Source organism: Aulonocara stuartgranti (assembly GCF_965226115.1).
Source record: "Aulonocara stuartgranti genome assembly, chromosome: 11".
In the NCBI taxonomy this organism is placed as follows: Eukaryota; Metazoa; Chordata; class Actinopteri; order Cichliformes; family Cichlidae; genus Aulonocara; species Aulonocara stuartgranti.
Genome location: NC_138947.1, coordinates 19,413,990 through 19,439,488, shown reverse-complemented (window position 1 = coordinate 19,439,488; position 25,499 = coordinate 19,413,990). Strand labels below are relative to the sequence as shown.

The window sequence follows — 25,499 nt, the reverse complement described above, 5'->3', positions numbered from 1 at the left end:
AGGTAACAAACTAAAGCAGTTTCCACGCCTGCTTTATTAGGTTACTGTTGCTCACCTTTGATGTTAAAAGTGAATGTGAATGCAGTTTTGGGGCTCTAATGTGCAGCCGCCACTTCACATTTAACGTTATTGCGCCATAGCTTAATAAAGCAGACGTGCAAATCGCTTTAGCTTCTCAACAGTTCAAAGTCAAATTAATTTAACTGATTGACGAGGTGTGGTATGTAAGGCAGAAAAAGTTAAACGTCCATGGGGCACAGTTATGTGCTCTGTGCCTTCAGTGTAGTGGCAGCCATCCAAAGTAAATCTTGTAATATGTTATCATTCATGTCAATTAAAATATCATATGTGAATTGTTCACTGACAGGTTTTAAAGTGTGCTGCATCAAAGCATCTAAACTTATTTTGTGATTTTTTTTTTCTGTTATTTTTATTTTGTTTTTTGGCTAAAGGGTTCTTGTTTTCCTCCTCCTCTTGGGCACCATGTCTCTCCTCTCTCTCCCTCCACCCTGTTATTGAGAGGTTGGGGAGAATCCACATTTGGTAACAGTATAACACACTGCTTAGTGATGTGAATCCATCATTATGGATGTGGGCAAACAGAGGGTGCCTTGGCTTTACTATGGATTTGACTTTGACTACATCTCCAATCTTACCTCTCCCCCTCTCTCTTTCTCTTTCCTGTCTTTATCCTGCTCTCTCTCCCTCTCTCCCTCTTTGTGCTGTCATGGAAAAAGATTTTACAACCAAATTGACTCTTATCAATTTATACTACTGACATTGAAATTAGAGGTAACCACCTTGCTTTCACCTGGATTTAGCTTTCCCCCTCTTCATTTAAATAAAAACAACATGACTAACAATGAGGGGGAAAGAATTACTATAGTTCAGGGTTTCATTCTGTGCTTGGAAATGAACAATAAAGCCCAGAATAAGAAACTTTAACAAACTAAACAAATTAGCTAGTAATCTCTAGCAATCGAGCCTACGTTAGCTAACTTCCTTAACACTATCTAGTAAACAAAAAGCAGACACTTTTTGAGTCACAGCAGTTACCCTGTTTTAATGTAATCCGAACAGTTTGCAGTCTTTCTTGTTAATCTTTAACGTAAAGTTCCTTTTAAATCTGCACCACCGATTTGTGTCAGTTGTCTCTTCATCTCCTTTTTCCAACAGCAATGCAAATCTGATTTATTAACAGCAAACGTGGCTATCGAAGCATGCAAAGTCTGCTGTATCCTTTTTTTAGGGGTGCTGTGGTGAAATTTAGAGGTGCTAGAGGACCCCCAATAAGGGTCTAAACTTGCCAATGCAGAAAATTCAGGGTTAACGCTGAAGTTACCTGGATTAGCCAAAAGCCTGCTTCATGGTACAGGCCTCAGGGCCTAGATTCAGTGTAATCAAAACCTCACACAGAGTGAATAAAACATCAAGGCCATGTCATGAGATAAGGCACCCACAGAACTCTAAGTTGTAAAAACATTAACGAATATTTCTTCATCCTCCCTTAAGCAATCGCTGAACCGTGACGTTTACTCACATTTAAAGAGTATTGGTCAGTGTGAAATAGGCTGTTCCAAATAGTTAGAATTAGCCTGCGATAACTTAATGAATGTTACCTTTTAATTCATTTTTAAAGAAGCAAAACACATTAAGGCATTTGTTTATTTAAAATATTTCTCTTTGAGTTACTGAACTGAAGCTGTTTTGACACAACTCCTCAAAAATCAACCAAACACACCCAAACTTTGGATTTGCCTTTTTTCCAGGGCTGGGGGCAAACCTGTGTGCTTATCACCATAAACACAGCAGTCTTTGCTTCATCTAGTTTGCTTTCTAAATTGCTTGGTTGTGCAGTGCACAGAATTTACGTCTACTACAGTCACAGCTTGCTGGCTTGAACAATCAAAATGGTCTTTCTTTGTTTGTGTGACGATTTCTCCAAAGCACGTATTAGCCATAATTATTGATCTGGTATATATAATAAGCAGCCTTGTTTAGTGTTGTGCAATGCTGGTCTGCGTCACTGTTTCACAAAATGTCATTATCAAGATATGACAACAGCAGGCCAGTAGGCGTGACCGTGGAGATGGATGTCAGACTGTTTTTAAACCTTTCCAACACAACTGCTTGAAAATGTCTAAGCCCTGCTTTTCCCATCGCTACTCAGAAGTGACAAAACCTTAAAATATACCTTACCAATACAATTACTGCACATGTATAGTTTGGAGGTCTGTGTCGAATTAGCCTGCTTCATTGAACAAGACAAAGCCCTACCATCTACCACATCTGATACATGAGCTTTTGTTACTCAGCACCTCCCACTAATACACCCATTATTCTCAGTACTGCTGATTCTCTTGCAAATCTACATTCACATACACTGCATTCTCTTAATCTGGCCATTTCATAATATATTTCTTTATTTTTGAGATGTGTGAGAAACTCTGAAGCCCAGAGAATAACAAGTAAGAATAACAATAACTTAATAGGATTGTAAAATATATGTTATGTGGCACCAACATAACTGTTGCCATCATTTCATGTATTTGACCATCCAGTGCTGTGACAAAGTATTTCCTCCTTTCCTGATTTCTTAATTTTTTGCATTTTTTTTGCAATTTTGCAATTGTCACATTTCATCAAACTATGAATATTAGACAAAGACACGCCAAGCGAATACAACATGTCGTTTTAATTTATTATGTGGAAAAAAAGCCTTTTAAGTCATGAATTTCAGTTTCACAGGCCACACCCAGGCCTGAATACTGCAACACCTGCTGAATGAAGAAATCCTGTAAACAGAACCTGTCTGACAAAGTGACACAGGAAACAGTTGAGAAACAAAGTCACTGGCATCTGTCAGTCTGGAAAGGGTTACAAAGCCATTTCTAAATTGTTGATTCTCCCGCAAACCACAGTGAGAGCTATTTTCCACAAATGGAGAAAACTTGGAGCAGTGGTAAACCTCCCCAGGAGTGGACCAAAATTACTCTAAGTGTGCAGTAATGACTCATCCAGGAGGTCACAAAAGAACCCAAAACAACAGTACTGTAGGCCTCAGTTGCCTCAGTTAAGGTCAGTGCTCATGAGTTAATAATAAGACAGAGGCTGCCCAAATATGGCATCCATGGGAGAGTGCCAAGGCGAAAAAACCACTGATTTCCAAAAAGAGCGCAAGGGTTCATATCACATTTGCCAAAAGACTTTTGAAAAATATTCCGTGGACTGATGAGATGGAAGTTTGAGTCCTGATATAGCTCGTGTAAAATATCATACCAGCAGTCAAACATGGTGGTGTTATTGTCATGGCCTGGGGCTACTTTGCTGTTTCGGGACCTGGATGACTTGCTGTAATTGACAGAACCATGAATTCTGTTTTCTACTATTTCTGGTAGAAAGCAGAATTCATAGCTCTCATGGCAGCCATCAGTTCAGGCCTGAAGTTCAACCACACTTGGGTTACATAGCAGGGTAATGATCTGAAACACAACAGCAAGTCCACCTGATTATCTAAAAAAAAAACCCAAAATGATCATTTTGAAGTAGCCTTGTCAAACTCCAGACTTAAATCAGATTGAGATGCTTTGGCCTGGCCTTTGATAGTCTTTTCATGCTCAACAATCTAGCTCAGGGGTGTCCAACTCCAGGCCTTGAGGGCCGGTGTCCCGCAAATTTTAGATCTCACCCTGGGTCAACACACCTCAATCAAATGATTAGTTCATTACGAGGGCTCTGGAGAACCTCTAGACATGTTGAGGAGGTAATTTATCCATTTAAATCAGCTGTGTTGGATCAAGAACACACCTAAAACCTGTCAGCCCTCAAGGCCTGGAGTTGGACACCCCTGAGAGATTTAATTGGGTTTAAGTGACATGACCACTTTTTCACATTGGGCCACAGAAGTTTTAACTTTTTCCCTTTAGAAATGAAATCATCATTTAAAAAACCGCATATGAACAAAAAACAAAAACAAAACAATGTCTAAAACAAAATAAACCACATTGACAAGATTGCCACTGTGGAGGGAGATTATATGTTTTATTTCATGCTAAATTAGAAGGCTAAAAATGATATTAAAGAATCAAATCAGACTTTTTTTTGTTACCCTTTTCTCCAACAGTGTTGGACGGCATTTATTCCAAACCTTTTGTTAAAGTAAGTATCACCACAGGGTTGGCTGTACGTGATATTTCTCCATGCTTTGTACTACAGTAATTATTGTTCATCTTACAATGATTGTTTCCAACAGTGCGTGCTGTGAGTTACAGTAATCTACTTCAACCATCTATGTTATACTGGTCATGTGGATTCTGATCAGTCACCAGATTACACAGACACTACAGTCACTGTCTGAACCATAGCATGCCATGACCACATGGCCATAATGAGAATTTTGGCTTAATGTAAGATATCAGAAATGATACCCCAAGGACACAGGTGCCCCACAAGAGCTATTATATATTTATTATACATGATGTGATTTGGCATTAGCTAGAGTAATAATATTTTCAGCAAATGGGGGGAAAGGTTCAAAGCAAAGGACACTCTGGGAGAGACAGGAAGCAGACAAAGAGAGAGAGAGGGGGGGACTGGACATTATCCAGATGCTTCAGCTCAATCTCAGAAATGGCTCTTAGCCTAGAGAATCCTTAAATAACTACCTCTCCCTAACAGAGTGCTATTCAAGCCATCAAAATATTTTGCCACTATTCCTGCTGGCAGACATGCTGTCAGAGCTCGTCATCATTTACACAGCTTATACCAGGTGGCATCATGTCACCATTTGTTTTTCTAAGTCTCATTCCAGGTTGCTGCTGGTGAAGCTTTACAAATCCTGAAGGTGACAGCAGTGGATCCTGCTAGCCTGTACAGCAAAGCCACTTTATTAGTGGTCAGCCCGAAGCCAGGACTGCAACAGTGATGCAGACAGCTTCTGAGTAGAATATTAAGACAGTAATTTACAGCTAAACTTCTCTGAATTTCTTATGTGATTTTCTAACTCAATATGACCTTTTGTAAACTGCAGATATTTATGTAAACAGGGATTTATTGACCTAAATATTCCATTTTTTCTGTTTGTGTTGTGCATATCTGATCAAATCTGTACATGCTTCAGGGTTTTATACTGGAGTCATTTTTCCCCAAATGAACGCAAACAAATGAAAAAGTAACCACGAAACTTCTCAATTGCCTTGTTTTTAAATCCAGTGGAAATGGTAAAAGTTACAGCTTTTTTTTTCTTCTTCAGAGGTTCAAATGATGCCTTGCAATAATTGACTTGTTTTGCTCCACATTAAGTGGTTTGCGGGTAAAAGCAGAGTGAGTAGCGCCATGCAGATAAACGCAGAAAATAGAAACTTCAAAGCAGATACATAAACAATTTTAGTGTCAGGGTGAGCTGGTAGAGTTTTACGATTGAAAATTGTGTAATTGCACAGTTCAGAAGAAGAAAAATTGACTTCTATCATTGAGACTGTACTTTCTTTAGCTACAAGTATATGAAAGAAGGTCTACCAAAAAGGAAAAGCAAACAAGCTTTGGACTGCAGGCTTGGTCAGTAGAGTTCAATAAAATTGTTTTTGCCTGATCTTAGATGAACTGCTTTCAATATGCAGCTCCCTTTTCCTCGGGCACAGGATTTATTTTAGTCAAGTACAATTTATCTTTGATCATATTAGAATTTTTGGCTTCAGCTGTATGGTGTAAAGTGGCCTTAACTACAGCACTGAACCACCAAGGCTTCCAGTTCATGTGGCCTTAAAGCACATAATCTATTTGCTATAATTAGTTTCAGCATCAGTACGATAGGCTGGCCATGCGGCTAGCACCGTCTTCCTGGGTAATTTCTCTCATATCTGCTAACCACAGCACCCTGCCCACTATTATTTTCTCCAAGGGCTGGATGACATTTGGAATCATGGTGTAGAAATGTGGGTTCACACAGCAAAGCTTTTGGCAACCAAGCTTTACCACAACAGAGCTAAAGAGGGCAGATAAAGGTTATGAATTTAGTTCTAACCTTGACCGGTTATAAAAGGTCACTGCTGTTTTTGTAGGGAGTTCATTTACAAGTTGTTTCAGAAAGTCATGCTTCGTATGGTATGTTCTGTTGCAGAGTCTGACTTTTGAATACCAAGAATAACAACACTACATACAGTTTACATTAGTAAAGATGTACAGATGTTTGTACACATTCATATTCATAGCAATAATTTAATTATTAAACAATTAAAAGTTGTCAGAAATTACAGTGTATAATGAATTGGGTAGTACCAGCAAAACAAGGCTTCAAGACTTCTTCCAACTAAATGTGTCTAAATTCGCTGCTTCTCAGCTCAAGGACAGCAATCTCTCAGAAGACAAAGGGGGCCGGAGCACACTGATTAATTTGCAGTCTTTAATTTTACAAATACTTAAGGGCTGTGAATTAATCAGTGTGTTTCTGTTCCTTTTGCTCTTCTCGAAAAGTTACTAAATCTGAATTTTAGAATAGAAAACTAATTTGAAAATACAATCCACACAGTAAAAGTGCATTTAGTGAATCCTCAGGCTTGCTCTAACTATTACTATAAATACAACTAGCAAATCAATAAACTCAGCTTCTCTCTCACCCGCTATCTGTGGCTCAGCACAATTGCTGTAATGAATTTAGATGCTAAAAGTAAATAAAATGAAAACTGACATCCTGTTCCATAATCTTAGGAGCATGAAAAAAAAACACAAGTTTGTGAAGACGTTTCACCTCTCATCCAAGAGCCTTCTTCAATTCTAAAAACAAATGGTGCCCAGTGAGGTTTTTCCCCTTTGGAGGAGGTCATTGACCTACTATTGATCGTGTGCGCCATCACGAGTCAAGGTGAGAAAATCATGTGTGTGATTGGAGTCACCTGAGGCAAGGTATGAAGCGCCTGGGAAGGAATCTCAGGACTGCATTGTATGCAGGTGGCTAATAGCTGGTGTTGTAAGCCACCACCTCTGTTCAGCAATGGTCATCCACAGTGGATATAGATGGCCTCTTTTACTCCTCTCTCAAACCATATGTCTTATTGGTCCATGCACTTGTGGAGTGGCTGTTTGCAATCTGCTATTTAGACATCCAAGCACTTGTCACTGCATGGCACACACTACATTGTTTAGCTTGTATTTGGGAGTTTTGTCTTTGAGTTGACAAAACATTTTTGTCTAATGGCGTGGCTGGATCCGAAGTGCACGGGGATGTCATGGTTGGAGAGAATTCTCCTCAGTTTCTTAAACAAACCTGCTACATAAGCAATGGCAATGTTGTTTGGTTTGTCATTCAGTTTCTCCCTAGTTGGTATCTGACTTTTTTTTTTCTGTGCATCTTTGTGGATTTCTGGTGAGGTGAGATGTCTTCAGAAACTTTAAAAAGTCCATGTTCTTTTTTTTAAGCTCTTAAGAGTACCATGAATGGATGACTGAGAACCTACACAGACATCCAGCTCCATACTACATAATATACAAAACAGCCTTTGCTGCATTTGCAGTGGAAAAAGTGATGAAAGTATTTATATTCAAAACAATCATCATGTATAGTAAATCCTCTAATGGATGTGCTTGTTAGTTCCAAAGAAAATAAAATTTCCTCACAGCAGACATTCATTCACTATGCATAATAAGAAAAGAAGTGGAAATATTATTAGTGGCTTATTAATAAACTGTGACAGTGTGAGAGTGAGCCACCAATCCAAGTAACCAGAAAACTGAAACCAAACACAGCTAAATTAAATTTAGTCATCAGTATTTAGTGTTTATTATCTGTGCTTCCCCTACTGGGACAAAACCAAATATTTTGTGTTTAAAACTTGCATACTAATACCAATTACAGCATCCTACAAAGATCAGTAGTACATACACATAGTATATAATGTATACTTTTAGTACCAGAGAGGAAATCAGTGATCTATTGCCACCACAAAGTCTGTTAGCCACAGTAAAGCAGAAGCAGGTTCTGTGGTCCCCCTGATGTAAGTAACTGACAGAAACCATGAAGCGCCATAGAAGCCACAACAAAGAGCTGTAAAAACCAACGCCTTATAGTTATAAAGTGTTATAAAGATATTAAGAAATAAGCGACAAACAGCACAGACGCTTTGTCACCTGAACTCTGACTGAAACAGAGTTTAAGTGGTGGGTGTAATGCAGTACACTGTTATCAGCAGTAACCATACCTTATTATTGGCACACTCACAATCATTCTGACAGACTAGACGTGATCTAAGTTACTTTTGTTTTGCAGGTTGGACGTAGAAAATTAACATCTTCTTATCACTGGAAAGTTCCTTATCTAAATGTCCAGTTACATGAGCGCAAATCTACAATCAGCTCATGTTGCTTTTCATTTCCTGTTTTAGCGTGACCTAACTTTTGTGACTCTTTAGAAAAAAAGTGAAAAGGTAAATAAGTTTTAAAAAAAACAACAACAATCTACCGCAAATTTTATGGATTGGTTCTTTAGTCCTTTTTTTGTAATTCGTCCATTTGACAAAAATGAACTACCTTCTAGCTTTCTTTATGCACTGAGGGTCGTGTGTCAACTCCATCAGGGTATCCTTTAAGCACAGAAAGACTGGGTTTGAAACTCAAACAGAAGCAACCGTTGCGATGCAGCAGGAAATTACATGTTGCTAAATCTGACAGGTGTGTTTGGAAAATCACTAGAAAAGTGCTGAGTCATTATTTGTAACTTACATAGCCACTCCCACAGAGAGAGTTTTGTTTTTTTACAACTACATTTCTCACAATAGCAAGCATGCACTCTAGATATGTGTCCTTGAATGGCATATTGAGACCTCTGTGGGCTGCAGCTGGCAGCTGAAATTTGCCACTGACCCTTCACTATGCAGCTATCACATTACTAATTATGTATTATAAATATCACTGCTCACCATGCTTCAATTGAGAATTAAAATTGCATCCCCAGACTTTATTTGGCTTAAGGCAAAGGCACAAAACACTATGGTTTTATTTGAAGCATCCCTAATGAACAATGCTTTCTGAACTCTTGTTTGTAGTTAACTCTGATCTTTGGCCTTCCAGCTGCACCCACATGCCAACAATATCAGGCTCCACACAGCCCATTCAAGAGTAGGCGTGCAGAGGAGAAACGCTGTGGAGATCCCACACCTTAAACCTCCTTTCCTATAGGTGTCACCAGTGGCGGCTCCTGAAAAAAATCTCAGGGGGGGCAATTTTTATGATATCGACTAAAATGACCCATTTAATGAGTACATCAAACAACACAATTTTAATTTAAATTTAAAATGAACAACCATATTCTGGCCATTTGTATAGATTTGTAAAAATGAACATGAACAGATTTTTTTTTTTTTTTTTGAATGAATGAAAAATAACTATTGAAAACAACAACTGTAAACTGTGTAAAAGGGTAGGTTAGAAGCGATCTAACCGAATTTGGGGGAGGCTGTGCCTCAACCGTTAACAATACCGCTGCCATCGTCTCTCTCTGACCTTATAGCTCACTTAGGCTACTGACTGAGGTAAAATTCTAGAACAGCAAATCTTCGCGCGTTTTCTGCAGGGGCGCAATTTTAAGCGCCCCCAAACCATTTAATTCAGCGACGCTGATAGGTCAAATATTTATTATTTTCCCCTGGCAACCATTTAATGATAGGCTATTTCGCTGCATATCAAGGGCGCTTTGACGAGCGCCCCAGAAGAAGAAAAACACCGTTTGTTGGTTGAACTTTAATGAGTCAGCTGGTGAAAATGTTAAAATACGCCTGGCTGTATATGGGCACACACATAGTAAAACTATCATTGATGAATTTTTTAAAAATATATATTTTTACTCCTCCACATTTGGGGGGGCGGAGCCCGAGCGCCCCCTATGGGCCAGCCGCCACTGGGTGTCACTATATGCGGACGCCCCCCCCCCCCCCCCCACCCACCCCACTTCAGTCTACTCCTCATCCCACCCACTAAAGCTCCGCGAAAGGGTGTGCTTTTTGAAGGCTGTATGAGGCTATAATACAGCTGCAGACAAGTCAAGTCGCCACTTGGTTTGACACCCCGGGAAAAAAAGCCTCCGAGGCAGAGGGGGAGCATACGCACAAGTACCCCCACCCGTCGGATCCTCCGTCTGAGCTCAGCACAGGGTCTAGTCTCTCCGGACATACCGTGGAGATGCGGAACACACGAAGGTTAATATAAAAAAAGTTGGTGTAGTCGGGGCACACGGTAAACACATAATGTGGCAGCTGCCGTGTAGCTTCTATTCAAGGTCAGTATCTGAACACGGCCGCCGCACGGACGACTGTCTTAGGTAGGAGGGGGAGAGAGGAAACGCTGAAGGGATGCCGCTGTGCCTCGTTTACCTCCAGCATCAACGATGACATCTTCCACCGAAGAAGACGTTGATAGTCAATGACAAGGAAACGGACAAACTTGTGAAACGCCGCTACGAAGAGCAACTGAGGGCACTGGACTGTTGTAAAAGGAAAAAAGACACTCTTTCAGCATCTTGGCGTTTCCTGGTTTCTTTCCGCAACGACTTGTGCTGGAAGCGGCTGTTTACCTGGCTACAACAAGCGAAGAAGTCTAGCTAGCTAACGTTAACTGACATAATGAGGGGTCTGGTTCGGTTTCGCTTTGCTTCAGTGTCAGTTTGACGAACTAACTGTCAGAATCTTCTACGGTTGACGAGCTTTAACTAACGCGACACTACGAAGCGATAACTGGCACAACTTCCTTAAACTTGCCCGGTTTTTCAAGCCGACTTGTTAAAAAAACCCAAACAAGCTCGGATTCATTTTCATTCAAGGTCGCCTTTATTTTTCAGCAGTAATGCCTTCCAGGACTGTGTCACACGGGGCTTCGGGCCGGCTTCGTGGACTGTTCTTGGTGATGGTTTTAGTGTTTCTGGAGGGCTCCGTGTTTACCGTCGCTGTTGCCAGCTCCGACCAGCATTCTCCTATCACGGCACACTCGGGCAGCCACAAAGCGACTGACCATGGCAGTCACAACAACACTGGAAAGGCTTTCCCTGTGCTAGACTTGAACTACGAAAACGTACGGGTCCCGTTTGAAATCTCATTATGGGTCCTCCTTGCCTCTTTGATGAAATTAGGTGAGTGTGATGTTATGCGAAAGCTCCACGTGACCTGTCAGTATGAGTGCAGCCTTTTCTGGAAATACCTGATTTAGTGTTACCTTATTTACCCAAATTCTATAAGTCTCTCTCCTACATCAGGTAACAGGCAGTTTTTCAGGTGAATAATTACATTATGAAAAACACGCAGAATTACAGTTCATAGAAGGTACATTTGAATCAAAAGAGTTGAGTTAAAGTGCAGTTTTCCTGGTGATCAGATAGTAGATCGCACAGATAAATCACATGGAATGGAAGTTGTCAAGCAAACCAACCATAATCTTAAAGCATCATGTTTGACCCCTAGGCCACCCTACTTTTGTTGTGCATTAATGATGACTCTGGTATGCAGACTTAACTAGTTTGCTCAAAATAGCTCAGCTCAGTCTGTGAGAGGGCAAATCAATATTGCTGTTCAGGAAGATTACTCATCAGATCTGCCAGTGTCATGTGGTGAAGATGTTTAAGAGCTATATTCACTCCCTGCTACAATGATGACTAAGCAACCTGATACAGCAGTCTGGATATGTAGTCTTCAGCACAGTGGGGCCCTACCTCTACCTTGCAGTATTGTCCTGAGCGATGTTTTAGAAGCAGCTTGCTTCCCCCCCCCCCCCCCCCCCCCCCTTACTGTTTGTGTTCTCCTTTATACTGTCTTTACCATCAATTTCTCCTGGCTTTCTGCTTTCTACAGAACACTGTATTGTCCTGAGCCATCTCTTTTTTTTCTTTTTTTTTTTCTTTTTAAATTATGAGAGCCAGCAGCTTGTCACTTGCCTGTGACATCAGGGGCCTGACTGAGCAGCAGCCTGTAGCCAGGGAGGATACTGCCTCACTGTCTGGGCAAGAAGCCCAGTATCTCAGGGGAGAGGACAGGAAGAGGGTCCACCTGGTTTGGGTAGCTTACTTGTTAGGATGCAGCTCAAGGACACACAGTAAAAATGATAGATGAGCATTGGCAGAAAGTGTGAGCAGAAGGAATGAGGAAAGTACAGAAAGTCGAAGAAAGGCAAATTAAAAAAATGAGACTAGATGAATGTGTAGGCTGACAGCAGCAGAGGACAGTGGTGACCTTAAGCCTCCGATTATCCCTTGACTACTTAAAATGGGCTCTGAACGATTCAAAGTGGCTGCTACCCTGCTCTGCCTCAGCCATGTCTCTGATTCATGTTCACTGAATTTATATCTTACAAGCTAAAAAGCGTATTCACAGACCATTTGTCTCTGAAGCAACCTTGACTGTGCAACCTGAACCTTATTTATTTCTTGTAGGGAAGAAAAAAAAAGGAATAGATCCTAACATGAAATGGCCATTGCTTTTTTTTAAGTTGTAAGCAGATTTGTGATCGTGTGATATAGGCTTGTAGTGATAGATAAAAGAGTAAAACAATACCTACACAGATTTCCTATCCTCTCTCATAAAAAAAACAAAACAAAAAAAACCAAGCCCCCGTGGCTGCAAAACATTGCAGTTCTACTAGCAGTCCCTCAAGGTTGGCATATAAAGCACATGTATCTCCACTAGGGCTGCCACAAACGATTATTTTGATAGTCGACTAGTCACCGATTATTTTTGCGATTAGTCGACTAATCAGATCCATTGGACGTAAAACGTACAGCTTATTGCACCAGCAGCATCTGCTCTTATATAACTAGCATTAGCTTACAGCTTTAAGTGTTTAAGGTATGTGCTAACTAAAAATAAAGAAAAGATGATAGTTTATTAAATTTTAATGAAATTTGCAGATTGTTTCGGTGAAGTTTAATAAACTCCTTGCTATCTAAAATATAACAGGACACCGGAGTAAATTCTCCAGCATCTCACACTTCTGATAATCAGTTGTCTGCTTGACGTTTATTCAGCTGTGTAAAAACTATAACTTTAATCTCAGCCAAACCGATTTACTCAGGAACAAATAAAATACTAAAAAAGCCAAACAATAACATTTTTAAGTTATCTAAGTGACTCATATATCATGTTTAACCTGAGTAGCGAAAGACGGCGGTGGGTTTGAAAACGATTTGCCGGGAGTCCGGTGTTCTCACAGCTCTAGTGACCTTGCCCCCGGCTAGCTATCGAGCTAGTGGGTAACAGACGTCTCCGAAAACGTCGGAGCGCTTTTGAAAATATGTGGTGTCTTGATAAACTGAGCAGATATTTGAGGTTTCCACAGCTACATTCTCGCCTAAAAATATGTTAAACGTGTATTTTGTGACCCAGAAAGAATAATAAGAGTAACATTAAAACTAACTAGCTGCCGCCATTGTTGGAAACTAAGCAGGGCCGCGCTATGAATTCTGGGACACAGCTTCTTCTTCGGGGTTTAACGGCAGCTGGCATCGTTGTACATGCAGTGCTGCCATCTTCTGTTTCAGTCCGTTATTACACTCTTAAATCCTGCTACTCATTCCTGCGTCTTTTGGGATCTTACAAAGCTTCAAACGACGCGTCGACTATTAAATCAGTCGTCGACGATTTTGATAGTCGACGTAATCGTGACTAGTCGACTAATCGTGGCAGCCCTAATCTCCACAGACTCTTATTTTAAAATATCCTTAAAATATCCAACCTTACAACAATAATAACTCTAAAAAGAACAGTTTTGGCCTTTATGGATAGTGCCCTCTCCTTTAACTTGTCTATCTGCATAGTGGAAAAGGGGGTTTGACCGCTTTGACTGACAGTTTTCTTGACATAGAAAACTAGCCGATTGGTGTTTGGGAGGCCTCACCTCATCTAAGTTTAGTCTGTGAACTGGGCCTTTATCAGACAAATAGCTGTTAGGGTTACAGGGCAGGAAGTTTTTTTTTTTTCCCTCAGCCAGAGTTAAATACTAGTATATTATTAGCCTGTGTCTTAGTAAATTAGCAGATACTTGTGTCTGTGCACTGTAACATTACAGTTTCTGGAGGCAGCTTGTTAGCCAACGTTAGCTTATAAGTTAACACTCCACCCTCTCTCCAAATATGGTAAGTTCCGGTTTCAAAACACTAGCATTGCAGTGGCCAAAACGCTAACAGTGAGACGTCAGAATTCAGAGTCTAAAACTAAAGAGGAATGTCATAAAGGTGTTTTGTTTTGGTTTTTTTGGCTATACAAATTATGGTTATCAATCACTGTGGCTTAAATGTGTGCCAGACTTTGCCATAATATGGAAACAGGTTATAACTTTAAGTGAATGAAGGCATGCATTTCTATCGCTCAGAAAATCCCACATTGAGTGGGCATATATATGTAAGTGTATGGTTTTGTTGATGTTAACTAAAAAAATATGGCCTTGTTAAACAATGAGAAGAAGAACATAATCAGTGCCAAAACTCAACCCAGAATTGCAGCTCCAGCAGTTAATAAAATTGCTGATGGTGTTACATGTCTTTTGTGGTACCTTTTCGCACTTTTAACTGTTTTCATGTCTGTGGTGACGTCTTTGTTTCCTTCCTGTTTTTAAACTTGAGGGATTGCAAGCTTGTGGTTTGATTTGTTCCCATTTGTGACTTGTAATCACTAGAAACTGTGTCTTGAGTCGAGATTCTGAGGCTGTTAGGCTAATTTGTTTGCTTAGTAAATGATCCCCCAGGTGACGCTCACAATATTTATTTATTTTTTTCTCTCATTGTAGGTTTTGTTTTTTTGTTTTTTCCAGCTACTATATATTGTTGAAGCAGCCTGCCAGAGTCAACCAAGGCCTGGCTTATGAGTAATTCAAGTTGTAAAGAGTGTGCGGCCTAAGACGTGATTCTGGATTTTTGCAGTAGAACTAAACAAGTTAGATATGGGCCTTAGGTTGTGTGGGAAATATTCCCAGTACAGAATTTGAAACCAAACCCTTGGCAAAGAATGACTCACTCTGTCACAAAGTCTACTCCACATACCTGTATGGTGTTATTTATTAAAACCAAGCCCAGATTTTTTAACAAAGAAAAGTACTGAACTGCCACACTTACAGAGAAATATCTTTGCTTAAAAATGCTTACAGTAAATACCAAGTGTGTTCATGCAAAAGGCTTTTAAAGCAATTGGACATATTGACCAACTGGTTTAATGGTTTATAATCAGATATAATCAGCTATATCTCAGTTTAATTTAGAAAATTGCCTCATGGGTAGATAAATGCAATAAAAAGCCATAGAAAGAAAGTTGCTTTACTAATATTTTTAAGTAAGTCATGGCAAATCAGGCAACAGCATCGGATTTTCATCCTTTTCTTTTTCACTGCTTTCAGTGTTTAAAACCTCAATCTATTCGCTTAAAAACATGTGTTCAACTGACACTAGTTATGCTCACTAAATTGTACTCCACTCAGTTGTTATAGTAGAAGACAAAACTCAGAATCATATCCTTGCAAGGAAACCCCTGCGGTTGTTTTGTATAGATATGACGTCAGGGATCATACTAAATTATACCACCACAAGGCCGTAATAAATAATTCAAAAACAATGCTGTGTTCCACAAGCAACTTGACCCCAATGGTCTGCACTGAACAATAACTCACAACAACTTTTATACAACATTTAACTTAACACTAAAATACATGCAAATCTTGGCCTCATTGTGAACGCCAATGTTATGGTGTTGGAAAGCTGCCTGCCGTATCACAATTACTACAAAGGAGACCAGATGAACGTCACCATTTTAAACAAAGAAACTCTTTAAATATGTTTGCTATCTTTTGTGTCTGCTTAATGCAGCTGATTTGGTTGCCAGTGGTTTGTAGTAAGTTACCTGGCAACAGGGCACACTTCCTGGTTTTGGGAATGACAGTGTAGTTCATACTAGGCAGTACTGACACTGGGTACACATCCAGAATTGAAAGAGCTGTTACTCTTTGCTAGTTTTCAATAACCTTGTTGCATAAAGGCTCCCAGGAGGCAATGGGGCAAGGACACAGCAGCTGCCCTTATTGAAAAGCAGCCATGAGAAACTGCCTAATCTTCTACTTTAAGAACATGGCATGAAAAAAGTCTTTATTATCTTACACACTACATGGCCCTTCAGACATTTATTTCCTACATACCCATGTCTTAATCATGATAGAGTTGTGTACCAGCTTGTGCCAGTGTTCTTTGAAGTTCGCTTCCCTCCTTTTCTCTATCTTATCTTCTGTGTTATTACCCTTCATTAGATGATTGCTGAAGGCCATAGTTGGAGTTGTGCTTAAGAGATTTAACAATGTGCTGTCAACACTTAGCTTAGGATGGGTTGTTCAGTCTACTTTAACTTAACCTTTAGCCCCCAATATTGCATGTGTTAAGAATTTTATATTTAGAAGGGTCTGTAATGATAATGGCATACATGTCCAGCATCTACAATCACTCATGAATGATAATGGCACATTTAGTTTCTTTCTTGGGTCCAGTATTAAGTTTGCCTCTGCTCAATGCACCAGCAGAAATACATTTATACCATACAGTTGTGACCTGTTTCCCCTTTCCTCAAGTACCATACTGCCCAACATTTTATCAAAGGGCTTTGTGTTTCTTTGCAACACTCAGTCATTAGAGCAGTTTAGAAATGTTTTGCAGGGGTATTTCATGTCCTTGAGATTGAACTTTATTTTATTCTAGATTCAATCAGCGTCAATCAGAAGACCACTTTGCAGAAGGGATCTTCTGTTTGTCTTCTATTAATACCACTGCTGGCTTCCCACCCTCTTACATCTTTTGAAAAAAAGAAAATGCTTTGGGAAAAACCGTACATGTGATGTAGATTCCCTTTACTCAGACTCACAGTTGGGTATAATGAGATGCTCTTTTCTTTGAATAAGGCTACGTTCACACTGCAGGTCTTAATGCTCAATTTCGATTTTTTTTTTTTTTTTTTTTGATCAAATCCGATTTTTTTTTTTTTTTTTTTATCTGCTCGTTCACACTACAAATAAAATGTGACAGCAAACGTGCTCTAGTGTGAGCCCTCAAAGCGGCCCGCATGCGCAAAAGAAGACGTCACACACAACACACTCTGTTTAGACCCAGAGCAAACAATATTGTTTGACTGTTTCAGACTTTACGTTTCCCAATTTTTCTCTAAGTTATAAAGTTATTTTGTTATTTACATATGGCCTAATAATTATCCTTATTGCAGTTTTAGAGAGGAGCGGTGCTTCAAAGGATAGTTGCAGATTTCTGTCAGAATCTGCAGATTATACAGTACAAATAAAATGTTCATGTTTCTCCAACCTTGTCTTCCCAGCGGTTTCACTAACATCTACACTGGATGGCCAGGAAACCGTCTTCTCGGGCACTTCTCCGGCGCTGATAATTGGCGTCTGTCCTGTGTCAGTGACGTAAAAGACAGATTTGATGCGACATGACCATTCAAACATCAGTCGCTTTCTAAAACATCAGATATGTATTGGATTCAGTACCACATGCAAAAGTGACCCAGATCGGATTTGAAAATATCGGATTTGTGCCATTCACACTGTTATACCATGATCGGATATGGGTCGCATAGGGTCCAAAAAGTCAGATTCGATGCGCTTTCGCCTGCAGTGTGAATGTAGCCTTAGAGCTCTCTCCTGGTGTGACGAGAAGTTTAGACTTGTAAAATCTTTGTATGACACTTTGTGCTTTCTGTGTGAGCATTGCTAAAAAAAAATCATATTCATTTAAGTTACAGGACTGTGTTAAAGTCATGTGGCGCCTCTCATTTTTTATGTTTTGATAGGAAAGTGGGAAATGGGTGAAGTGATCTATTGAAATGTGCAAGCAAAAATGGAAATGGGTATAAGATGAAAATAGTAAACTATTCCTGAAGATGTACTTTAATCTTCAGGAATAGTTGTCCGGGCTTGAAGAACATTCAAAGCTCTCTGGATTTTGGCTTCCTTTTGCACTGTTCTTTGCCAAGATAACCCAACAGTCCTTTAATAATGTTGAGATTCCGGCTCTGGGGAGGCCAATCCATGACTGACAGTATTCCAATGTATGTGTGTAATGTTTTGGGGGGGTCAATACAGTTTGGGATCATTGACAGGCTGAGAAATGAAACTGTTGCAATTATTTATGCATTATCAAGGAAGCAAAAGGATAAATGGATATGACCTACCACAGTTGTTGGCAGGCATTTTTGTGTAAAATGTTATCATGGGTATTAATTCTGAGGAAGGCCTTTCACTTTAAATTCGGTTCAGCTGAGTACCAATTAGTTTAGCTTGGGGTGTGCAGGCTGATTTGTGTAATGTGATGTCCCCCACACTAACAGATATCCCTGTAGTGTTGATGCCTGCAACACGTTTAGAAGAAGCTTTGTAATTATGTAACCGTGTCTATGGGAGTCGAGATGTTGTAATCAACAAGGTGCTAATTTGTGGTGCTAATTTAGCCTTATATTTGAAGCCTCTTGAGAGCACAGTGTCTTCTGAGAAGACACTGTGTTTTGGAAAATTCCAGAAATGGTAAATAGCCTGTATTTATATAGCGCTTTACTAGTCCCTAAGGACCCCAAAGCGCTTTACATATCCAGTCATCCACCCATTCACGCACACATTCACACACTGGTGATGGCAAGCTACATTGTAGCCGCAGCCACCCTGGGGCGCACTGACAGAGGCGAGGCTGCTGAACACTGGCGCCACCGGGCCCTCTGACCACCACCAGTAGGCAACGGGTGAAGTGTCTTGCCCAAGGACACAACGACCGAGACTGTCCAAGCTGGGGCTCGAACCGGCAACCTTCCAATTAGAAAGAGCAGCAGAATTTCCATCCTGCTCACATCCCATCCTTTTGGCTGAAATTTCATAAAGTTCTCGTTTACTGTGTTCAAGCAGTTCTCATAGAATATCTTTGTTGACCCAGTTGGATACTGAGCTTCCCAGGAGGTTTAGGTGACGCTCTTTTTCTTTTTATATTAAGGTTATTTGAAAGAGCAGCACTTGAGTTCTGGCATCTTATCGTGGGGAAATGAAGTCTTCTTAGACCAGTTAAGATAAAGCCTCTAATCCTGCAGCTGTGTGATGCACAGACATGCACTTGTTGAGCTTTCTTTTTCTGAAACACTGTTAATGTTGTGCTCAAGCTGCCCTAGCGTGAAACACACCAAGACCACCCCCACAAATGCCCAACTTGTGATGCTGGTGTTTTACATACCGTTAAGACATGTATGCTTATGTGCTTTCACTATAAATGATGCGTTGCGTTGTAGCAATAAACGTGCGTACTGGCATGAAGGTCTGATAATTACATGAGAAACAACCTGTATTATAACTGAGAAACATACTGTACTATGCACTAATTGGTTCATTCATTTAGCGTGCCAATAATCACATTGTGTAAAAGTAAGCCGATCAGAGGGACCATCTTCATGCCTCATCTCTCCTTGTTCAAAAGAGGGGTAACAAATCCAGCAGCTATTATTTCAGGTGGTACTGCTTTCAGGCACCAACCACTTTTGTCCTATGATGATTGAACTTTGTAACTATGTTGCTCACTGATAGTTTCACATGTGCTATTTTAGATGAATGTATTCAATATTAAAATACCAAATTTATTGATTTACAGTGTAAAATGATCTTTCCCAAAAATATTGTTTTGTCTGGATGTGTTGTAACCCTGCCCTGTTTAAGTTTGTTTATGCTGTGTTATTTATTACACTGCGAGCAAAATACTGACACATACCTGTGTACAGTAAAAACAGCCCCACTGTGGGATGCCTACTGCTGTCCCTTTGAAGTCTTTATTTACTGTTTTTCCAAAAGTTGCAGTTGTTCCGTTGCCTCAACATGGATAGGCAACTTGTGTATGTATTTTGATAATCAGAAAGATAGGCTTTCAAAGACACACTGTATATGTCGTTTGTTGGGAGTGTCAAAGTCTTACTGTGAGCATACCGTATTGACAGACTCTGTGCCTTGACATGAGCTATGTAGCCTCAAGCAATACCACCTGATTGGGAAAGGTTATTTCAGTTCTCTGGAATGTCCACCAAATTAGATTAGCTGATCAAATAAAAATTTAATGTAAATTAAATAATAAAAATAAAGGTAAAATATAGCACTTATGTATTGTTTCATGTCCTGAACGTAGGGCGATAGTAACTTTATTTAAACTGCACGCTTAACTTTGTTGGTCTCTCGTGTCTCTTACGATCTGTCTACGTTATATCTTTTGCATGTCATTTTCATTTTTTTTTTCCTTCAAGAGTACATAAGGTCATGGTGTTAGGATCAGGGGTTACACAGGTCTTTAACATACCAGCAGCTGCAGTTTTTATTTATTTATTTTTTTTTTATTAAGATGTTGGAATGAGTACGTGAGGACAGGCAAGCTTTGGCAAGTCTATACAGCCCACACAAAATTCTTCCTTTTGCATTTCCTGCCTATATCACCAGTGCAGAATGGTGCATTTCATGCTGATGTTAACAGTGATGAATAAATTCAGAAGCTTATTTTTTGTGCACTATTTTAAAAAAATAAATAAATAAATAAATAAATAAATAAAAATAAATCTAAAGCACAAGAAGGAATTAGCTGTGTGGGTGGTAGCATAACACATAAGTGATGTATGTTACAGATGATTGCTTGTGGTTAGTTCTGTGTAATCTCTGTAAAGCAGAAAAGAGCTCGAAATAATTCCAGTTAATTTCAGGGTGTGTCCACACTATTTGTTTATTACTTATCATTTAACCCATAAACCAACACAATTATTTTTTTTTTGTTTTTTTTTTTCACTTAAGATCCATTTCCTTCGATTTTCACATTGAATTTGTATTACTTCTGTTTTGTAGTTGACAGTGAGTACAGGTGGTCAATACTATATATACAAACCTTCTGCTGCTCATATCAAGCACTTGTTCATGTTTGTCTCTTCTTTTGTTTCCATCCAGGGTTCCATCTGGTTCCTCACTTATCCAACATTGTGCCAGAGAGCTGCCTGTTGATCGTGGTGGGCTTGCTGGTAGGGGGAATCATCAGAGGTACTGGTGAAACAGTCCCACCAGTGTTGGACTCTAAATTGTTTTTTTACATCCTGCTGCCCCCCATTATCCTGGATGCTGGCTACTTCCTGCCCATCCGTCCCTTCATGGAGAACCTGGGCACAATTCTGATATTTGCTGTCGTGGGTACTCTTTGGAATGCCTTCTTTGTTGGGGGCTTGCTATATGGTGTGTGTCAGATTGGTACAGAAAGCAGTTCAATCCTTAGCAGAATAGGGCTTCTGCAGTGCCTGCTCTTTGGTTCCATCATATCAGCTGTGGATCCTGTTGCTGTGCTTGCTGTGTTTGAGGAGATCCACATCAATGAGCTCTTGCACATCCTGGTGTTTGGCGAATCACTACTCAATGATGCCGTAACTGTGGTGAGTGACCAAACTGCAGTCTAAGTAGTACAGTAGACTGATATATATGAGGCAGACATTTTTCAGGCTAAAACTGTTTGGCATTTGGCATTCTGCTGATTTGTTTACCTGGCATTACAGGGACTAGTATATACATTTTATTCATACAATGTGTAACCAGCCCAGAGGCCAAATTTATTTTCATGTTAAAAAATAAAAGGAGCTTCACAGTCAGCAAACAATGCATTCTGTCCTTAGCCCCTTGACTGGATTGACTAAGACATTAGTTCATGTCCTTATCACCCATCATAATCCTGTTTCTTAAACTATTCTCCTACCAATTCATATTCATTAGTTAGTACCTTTTTTTTGTTATTCAGTTTTTCTTCCCTCTTTCACTCTCCCTCTTGTAGGTATTGTACCACCTGTTTGAGGAGTTTTCAGGCATTGGCTCAGTGACGCTGTTGAAAGGCTTCCTGGGAGTCATCTCCTTCTTTGTAGTCGCCCTGGGTGGCGTTCTAGTTGGAGTTCTGTACGGGATCCTCGCTGCCTTCACCTCACGCTTCACCTCCCACACGCGCGTCATCGAGCCTCTTTTTGTCTTTTTGTACAGCTACATGGCCTACCTGTCTGCTGAGATATTCCACCTCTCTGGCATCATGGCGTAAGTTTGTTCAAGTCTGGTATATAACAACTCACGAAAACCCCAGCGTTATAACACATTGTCAGATTGTGTTCTACATGCAGGATATGGCAAAATTGAATCTCAGTATTACTCTATATAATGAATAAGATTATTCCGTTTTACTGTGCAATATCACTGAATTTTAAGTGATTCAAAGTTGTGTACATTTACAGTAATTGTACCACTGCTAAGTTGAAATTCATGGTACTTGAGTAATAATAATGGGTTGCATTTATATAGCGCTTTTTGAGACCCTCAAAGTGCTTTACAATTCCACTATTCATTCACTCTCACATTCACACACTGGTGGAGGCAAGCTACAGTTGTAGCCACAGACTGACAGAAGCGAGGCTGCCATATCGCGCCATCGGCCCCTCTGGCCATCACCAGTAGGCGGTAGGTGAAGTGTCTTGCCCAAGGACACAACGACCAAGACAGACAGAGCTGGGGATCGAACCAGCAACCTTCCAGTTACAAAATATATAAATGTAATCCATTATTATTATTATTAGTAGTATTATTATTATTATTATTATTATTCCAGTGAAACCTAGTACACATTGTGACCAGTGCAGCAAGACACTAAGCAAGCAATTTCCAGTTAAACTGAATGTAAAATTGTCCATGTCAAAGTCTCTAAATACCATAAACTTTGTCACCTTTGGCCTGTTGTTTTATCTAATGCTTCATAGCTCCACATGTTAAGAAACTGAAACTAGCAAAACACCAGGCTGAGAGATTTCAGTGGTCGGATGGTATTAGTAGGCTGTTGAAACATAGTTGCGCTGGTGATTGGGTGGTGTAGAAACTGCTCCGCTACCAAAAACAGGGGTTGGCCTAATCAGAAAAGTAAGTAAATGGAATACAATTAAAATAAAATGATCACTGTCGATAAGAACCTCACCAGTCCCTTACTGGATGGGACATATGTTTAAATTCATCCACTTAATCAAGATGACTGGCTTGTCTGGCATTGTGACACGTTTAATTCACCTGTTAAGAATGAGAATGTCTGAAGTGTATGTAAACCAGTGGGAGATCACCAAATTATATTTAACTGTTTCATTCACATACAATGTGAATGATCCAGCCGACCTTCGTTAGTCGAAATTAATAGATTTTAACTCTGGTTCTTTAATCCCTCTTTTAATGTCTTCATAGTGTTTTTTTCAGTTTTGTTTGTTGTTTAAGAACAGTCTGAAACTTGAAGAGGAACCTGACCCATGTTGGATGTTGGCTAATCAGTGCTGTGGGTGGGACTATCGCAGCCGTAAAGCTGCCAGAATGATGTCTTGTTTTTTGGCGGGGGGTTTTCTCCACACTTATTGCTTGTACAACTGTACAACAAATGGAGAAATATGTTGAATTGTTCTCACTCCACTGCACTCTTAGAACCCCAGCGAGCAGTATAATGGCATGACTACACATCTGAGCTGAAATCCGAAATGACTGATCAGTTGGGGGAAAGCTGAATTTGATCACCCATGGAAACTAGTTACAAAGAAGAAGAAATTCTTCCTGATTCCAACATAGCGTTACATTGAGTGAGATACTCTTATGTTGTACTGGACCTCTCCTCAGTGTTTAGATGCCATAATCTTTATATATTCTTACCACTGGGTGAAAATTACACTTCTTATATACGTTCAGGAAAATTATGTTCTATATATAGCCAGTGGTTTGGGAAACTAATCTAATCTAATGCCACCTGAACCAAGCTAGGATTTAGTGGCATGTCTGTGAAGGTTCTCAGTCATCCAGGTCATTGTAGTCAAAGGAGCTTGCAAAGAAAAGCGTCTGGACTTCTTTAAGTTGCTTGAAGACGTTTCACCTCTCATCCGAGAAGCTTCTTCAGTTCTAAGGTCAAATGGTGGAGAGTCCCAGATATAAACCTAGTGGGAGTGACCCCCACAGAGGGACAAAAGGACCCCCTGATGATCCTCTAATCGCCTGAGCCAAGGTGTGAAACTGGGTGTGGGTCCCAGTCAGCCAGAGTTTCGGGTGTGTTCATTGTGAAACCTGGCCCCACCTTATCATGCGAATTCCTGAGATCAGATGGCCCAGGATGTGAGTGGGCGTTAAGGCGTCTGGGAAGGGATCTCAAAACTGGATTATAGATGGCAGAGAGTTGGTGTCGTAAACCACCGCCTCTGTTCAAAGATGGTCGCTCACAGTGGACATAGACGGCTTCTTTCACTCCTCTTTCAAACCATCTGTCCTCTCTGTCCAAAATGTGAACATTGGCATCCTCGAAAGAGTGTCCTTTATCCTTAAGATGCAGATGGACTGCTGAGTCTTGTCCTGTGGAGGTGGCTCTTCTGTGTTGTGCCATGCGCTTGTGAAGTGGCTGTTTGGTCTCTCCAATGTAGAAGTCTGGGCATTCCTCGCTGCACTGTGCAGCATACACCAAGTCTGTGTTTTGGCGTTTTGTCTTTCGGGTGAACCAGTTTTTGTCTGAGCGTGTTGCTGGGTCTGAAATGCACCGGGATGTCATGCTTGGAGAAAACTCTCCTGAGTTTTTCTGGTACACCGGCTACATAGGGGATGACAATGTTGTTGCGTCTGCCCATTTAGGATAGCCGCACGTTTTGAGTGCTTCCTTTACATGTGTGTGTTCCTTCTTTTTTCCTTCAGGCTTAGAGGGAACAAGTTCTGCCTGGTGGTGTAGGGTCCTAATTACTCAAAGTTTGTGTTCCAGAGGGTGATGGGAGTCAAACAGGAGGTACTGGTCCGTGTGTGTGGGCTTCCGGTAAACTTCGATGTTGAGGTTGCCATTCTCTTCAATGTGCACAGCGCAGTCCAGGAAAGGCAAACAGTTGTCCTTTGTGTCTTCCCTGGTGAACTTGATGTTTTTATCCACAGCGTTAATGTGCGCAGTGAAGGATTCCACTTCTTGTGTCTTGATTTTGACCCAGGTTTCGTCTACTGTAGACGACACAGCCACTTCACAAGCGCATGGCACAACACAGAAGAGCCACCTCCACAGGACAAGACTCAGCAGTCCATCTGCATCTTAAGGATAAAGGACACTCTTTCGAGGATGCCAATGTTCACATTTTGGACAGAGAGGACAGATGGTTTGAAAGAGGAGTGAAAGAAGCCGTCTATGTCCACTGTGAGCGACCATCTTTGAACAGAGGCGGTGGTTTATGACACCAACTCTCTGCCATCTATAATCCAATTTTGAGATCCCTTCCCAGACGCCTTAACGCCCACTCACATCCTGGGCCATCTGATCTCAGGAATTCGCATGATAAGGTGGGGCCAGGTTTCACAATGAACTCACCCGAAACTCTGGCTGATTGGGACCCACACCCAGTTTCACACCTTGGCTCAGGCGATTAGAGGATCATCAGGGGGTCCTTTTGTCCCTCTGTGGGGGGTCACTCCCACTAGGTTTATATCTG

The 25,499-nt window shown here is 40.5% G+C and overlaps 1 protein-coding gene across 2 annotated transcripts in view; it reads left to right on the top strand.

Moving 5' to 3' along the window:
* The first annotated feature begins 9,954 nt into the window (after nucleotides 1-9,954).
* Nucleotides 9,955-25,499, top strand: part of slc9a1a (solute carrier family 9 member A1a) — a 38,064-nt gene continuing 22,519 nt past the window's right edge. For both annotated transcript variants that reach the window (XM_082551390.1, XM_082551389.1), the window contains exons 1-3: nucleotides 9,955-11,110; nucleotides 20,956-21,428; nucleotides 21,821-22,071. In XM_082551390.1, the coding sequence (XP_082407516.1) occupies nucleotides 10,828-11,110; nucleotides 20,956-21,428; nucleotides 21,821-22,071 (1,007 nt within the window). In that variant the 5' untranslated portion in view covers nucleotides 9,955-10,827. The remainder of the gene's footprint in view (nucleotides 11,111-20,955; nucleotides 21,429-21,820; nucleotides 22,072-25,499) is intronic.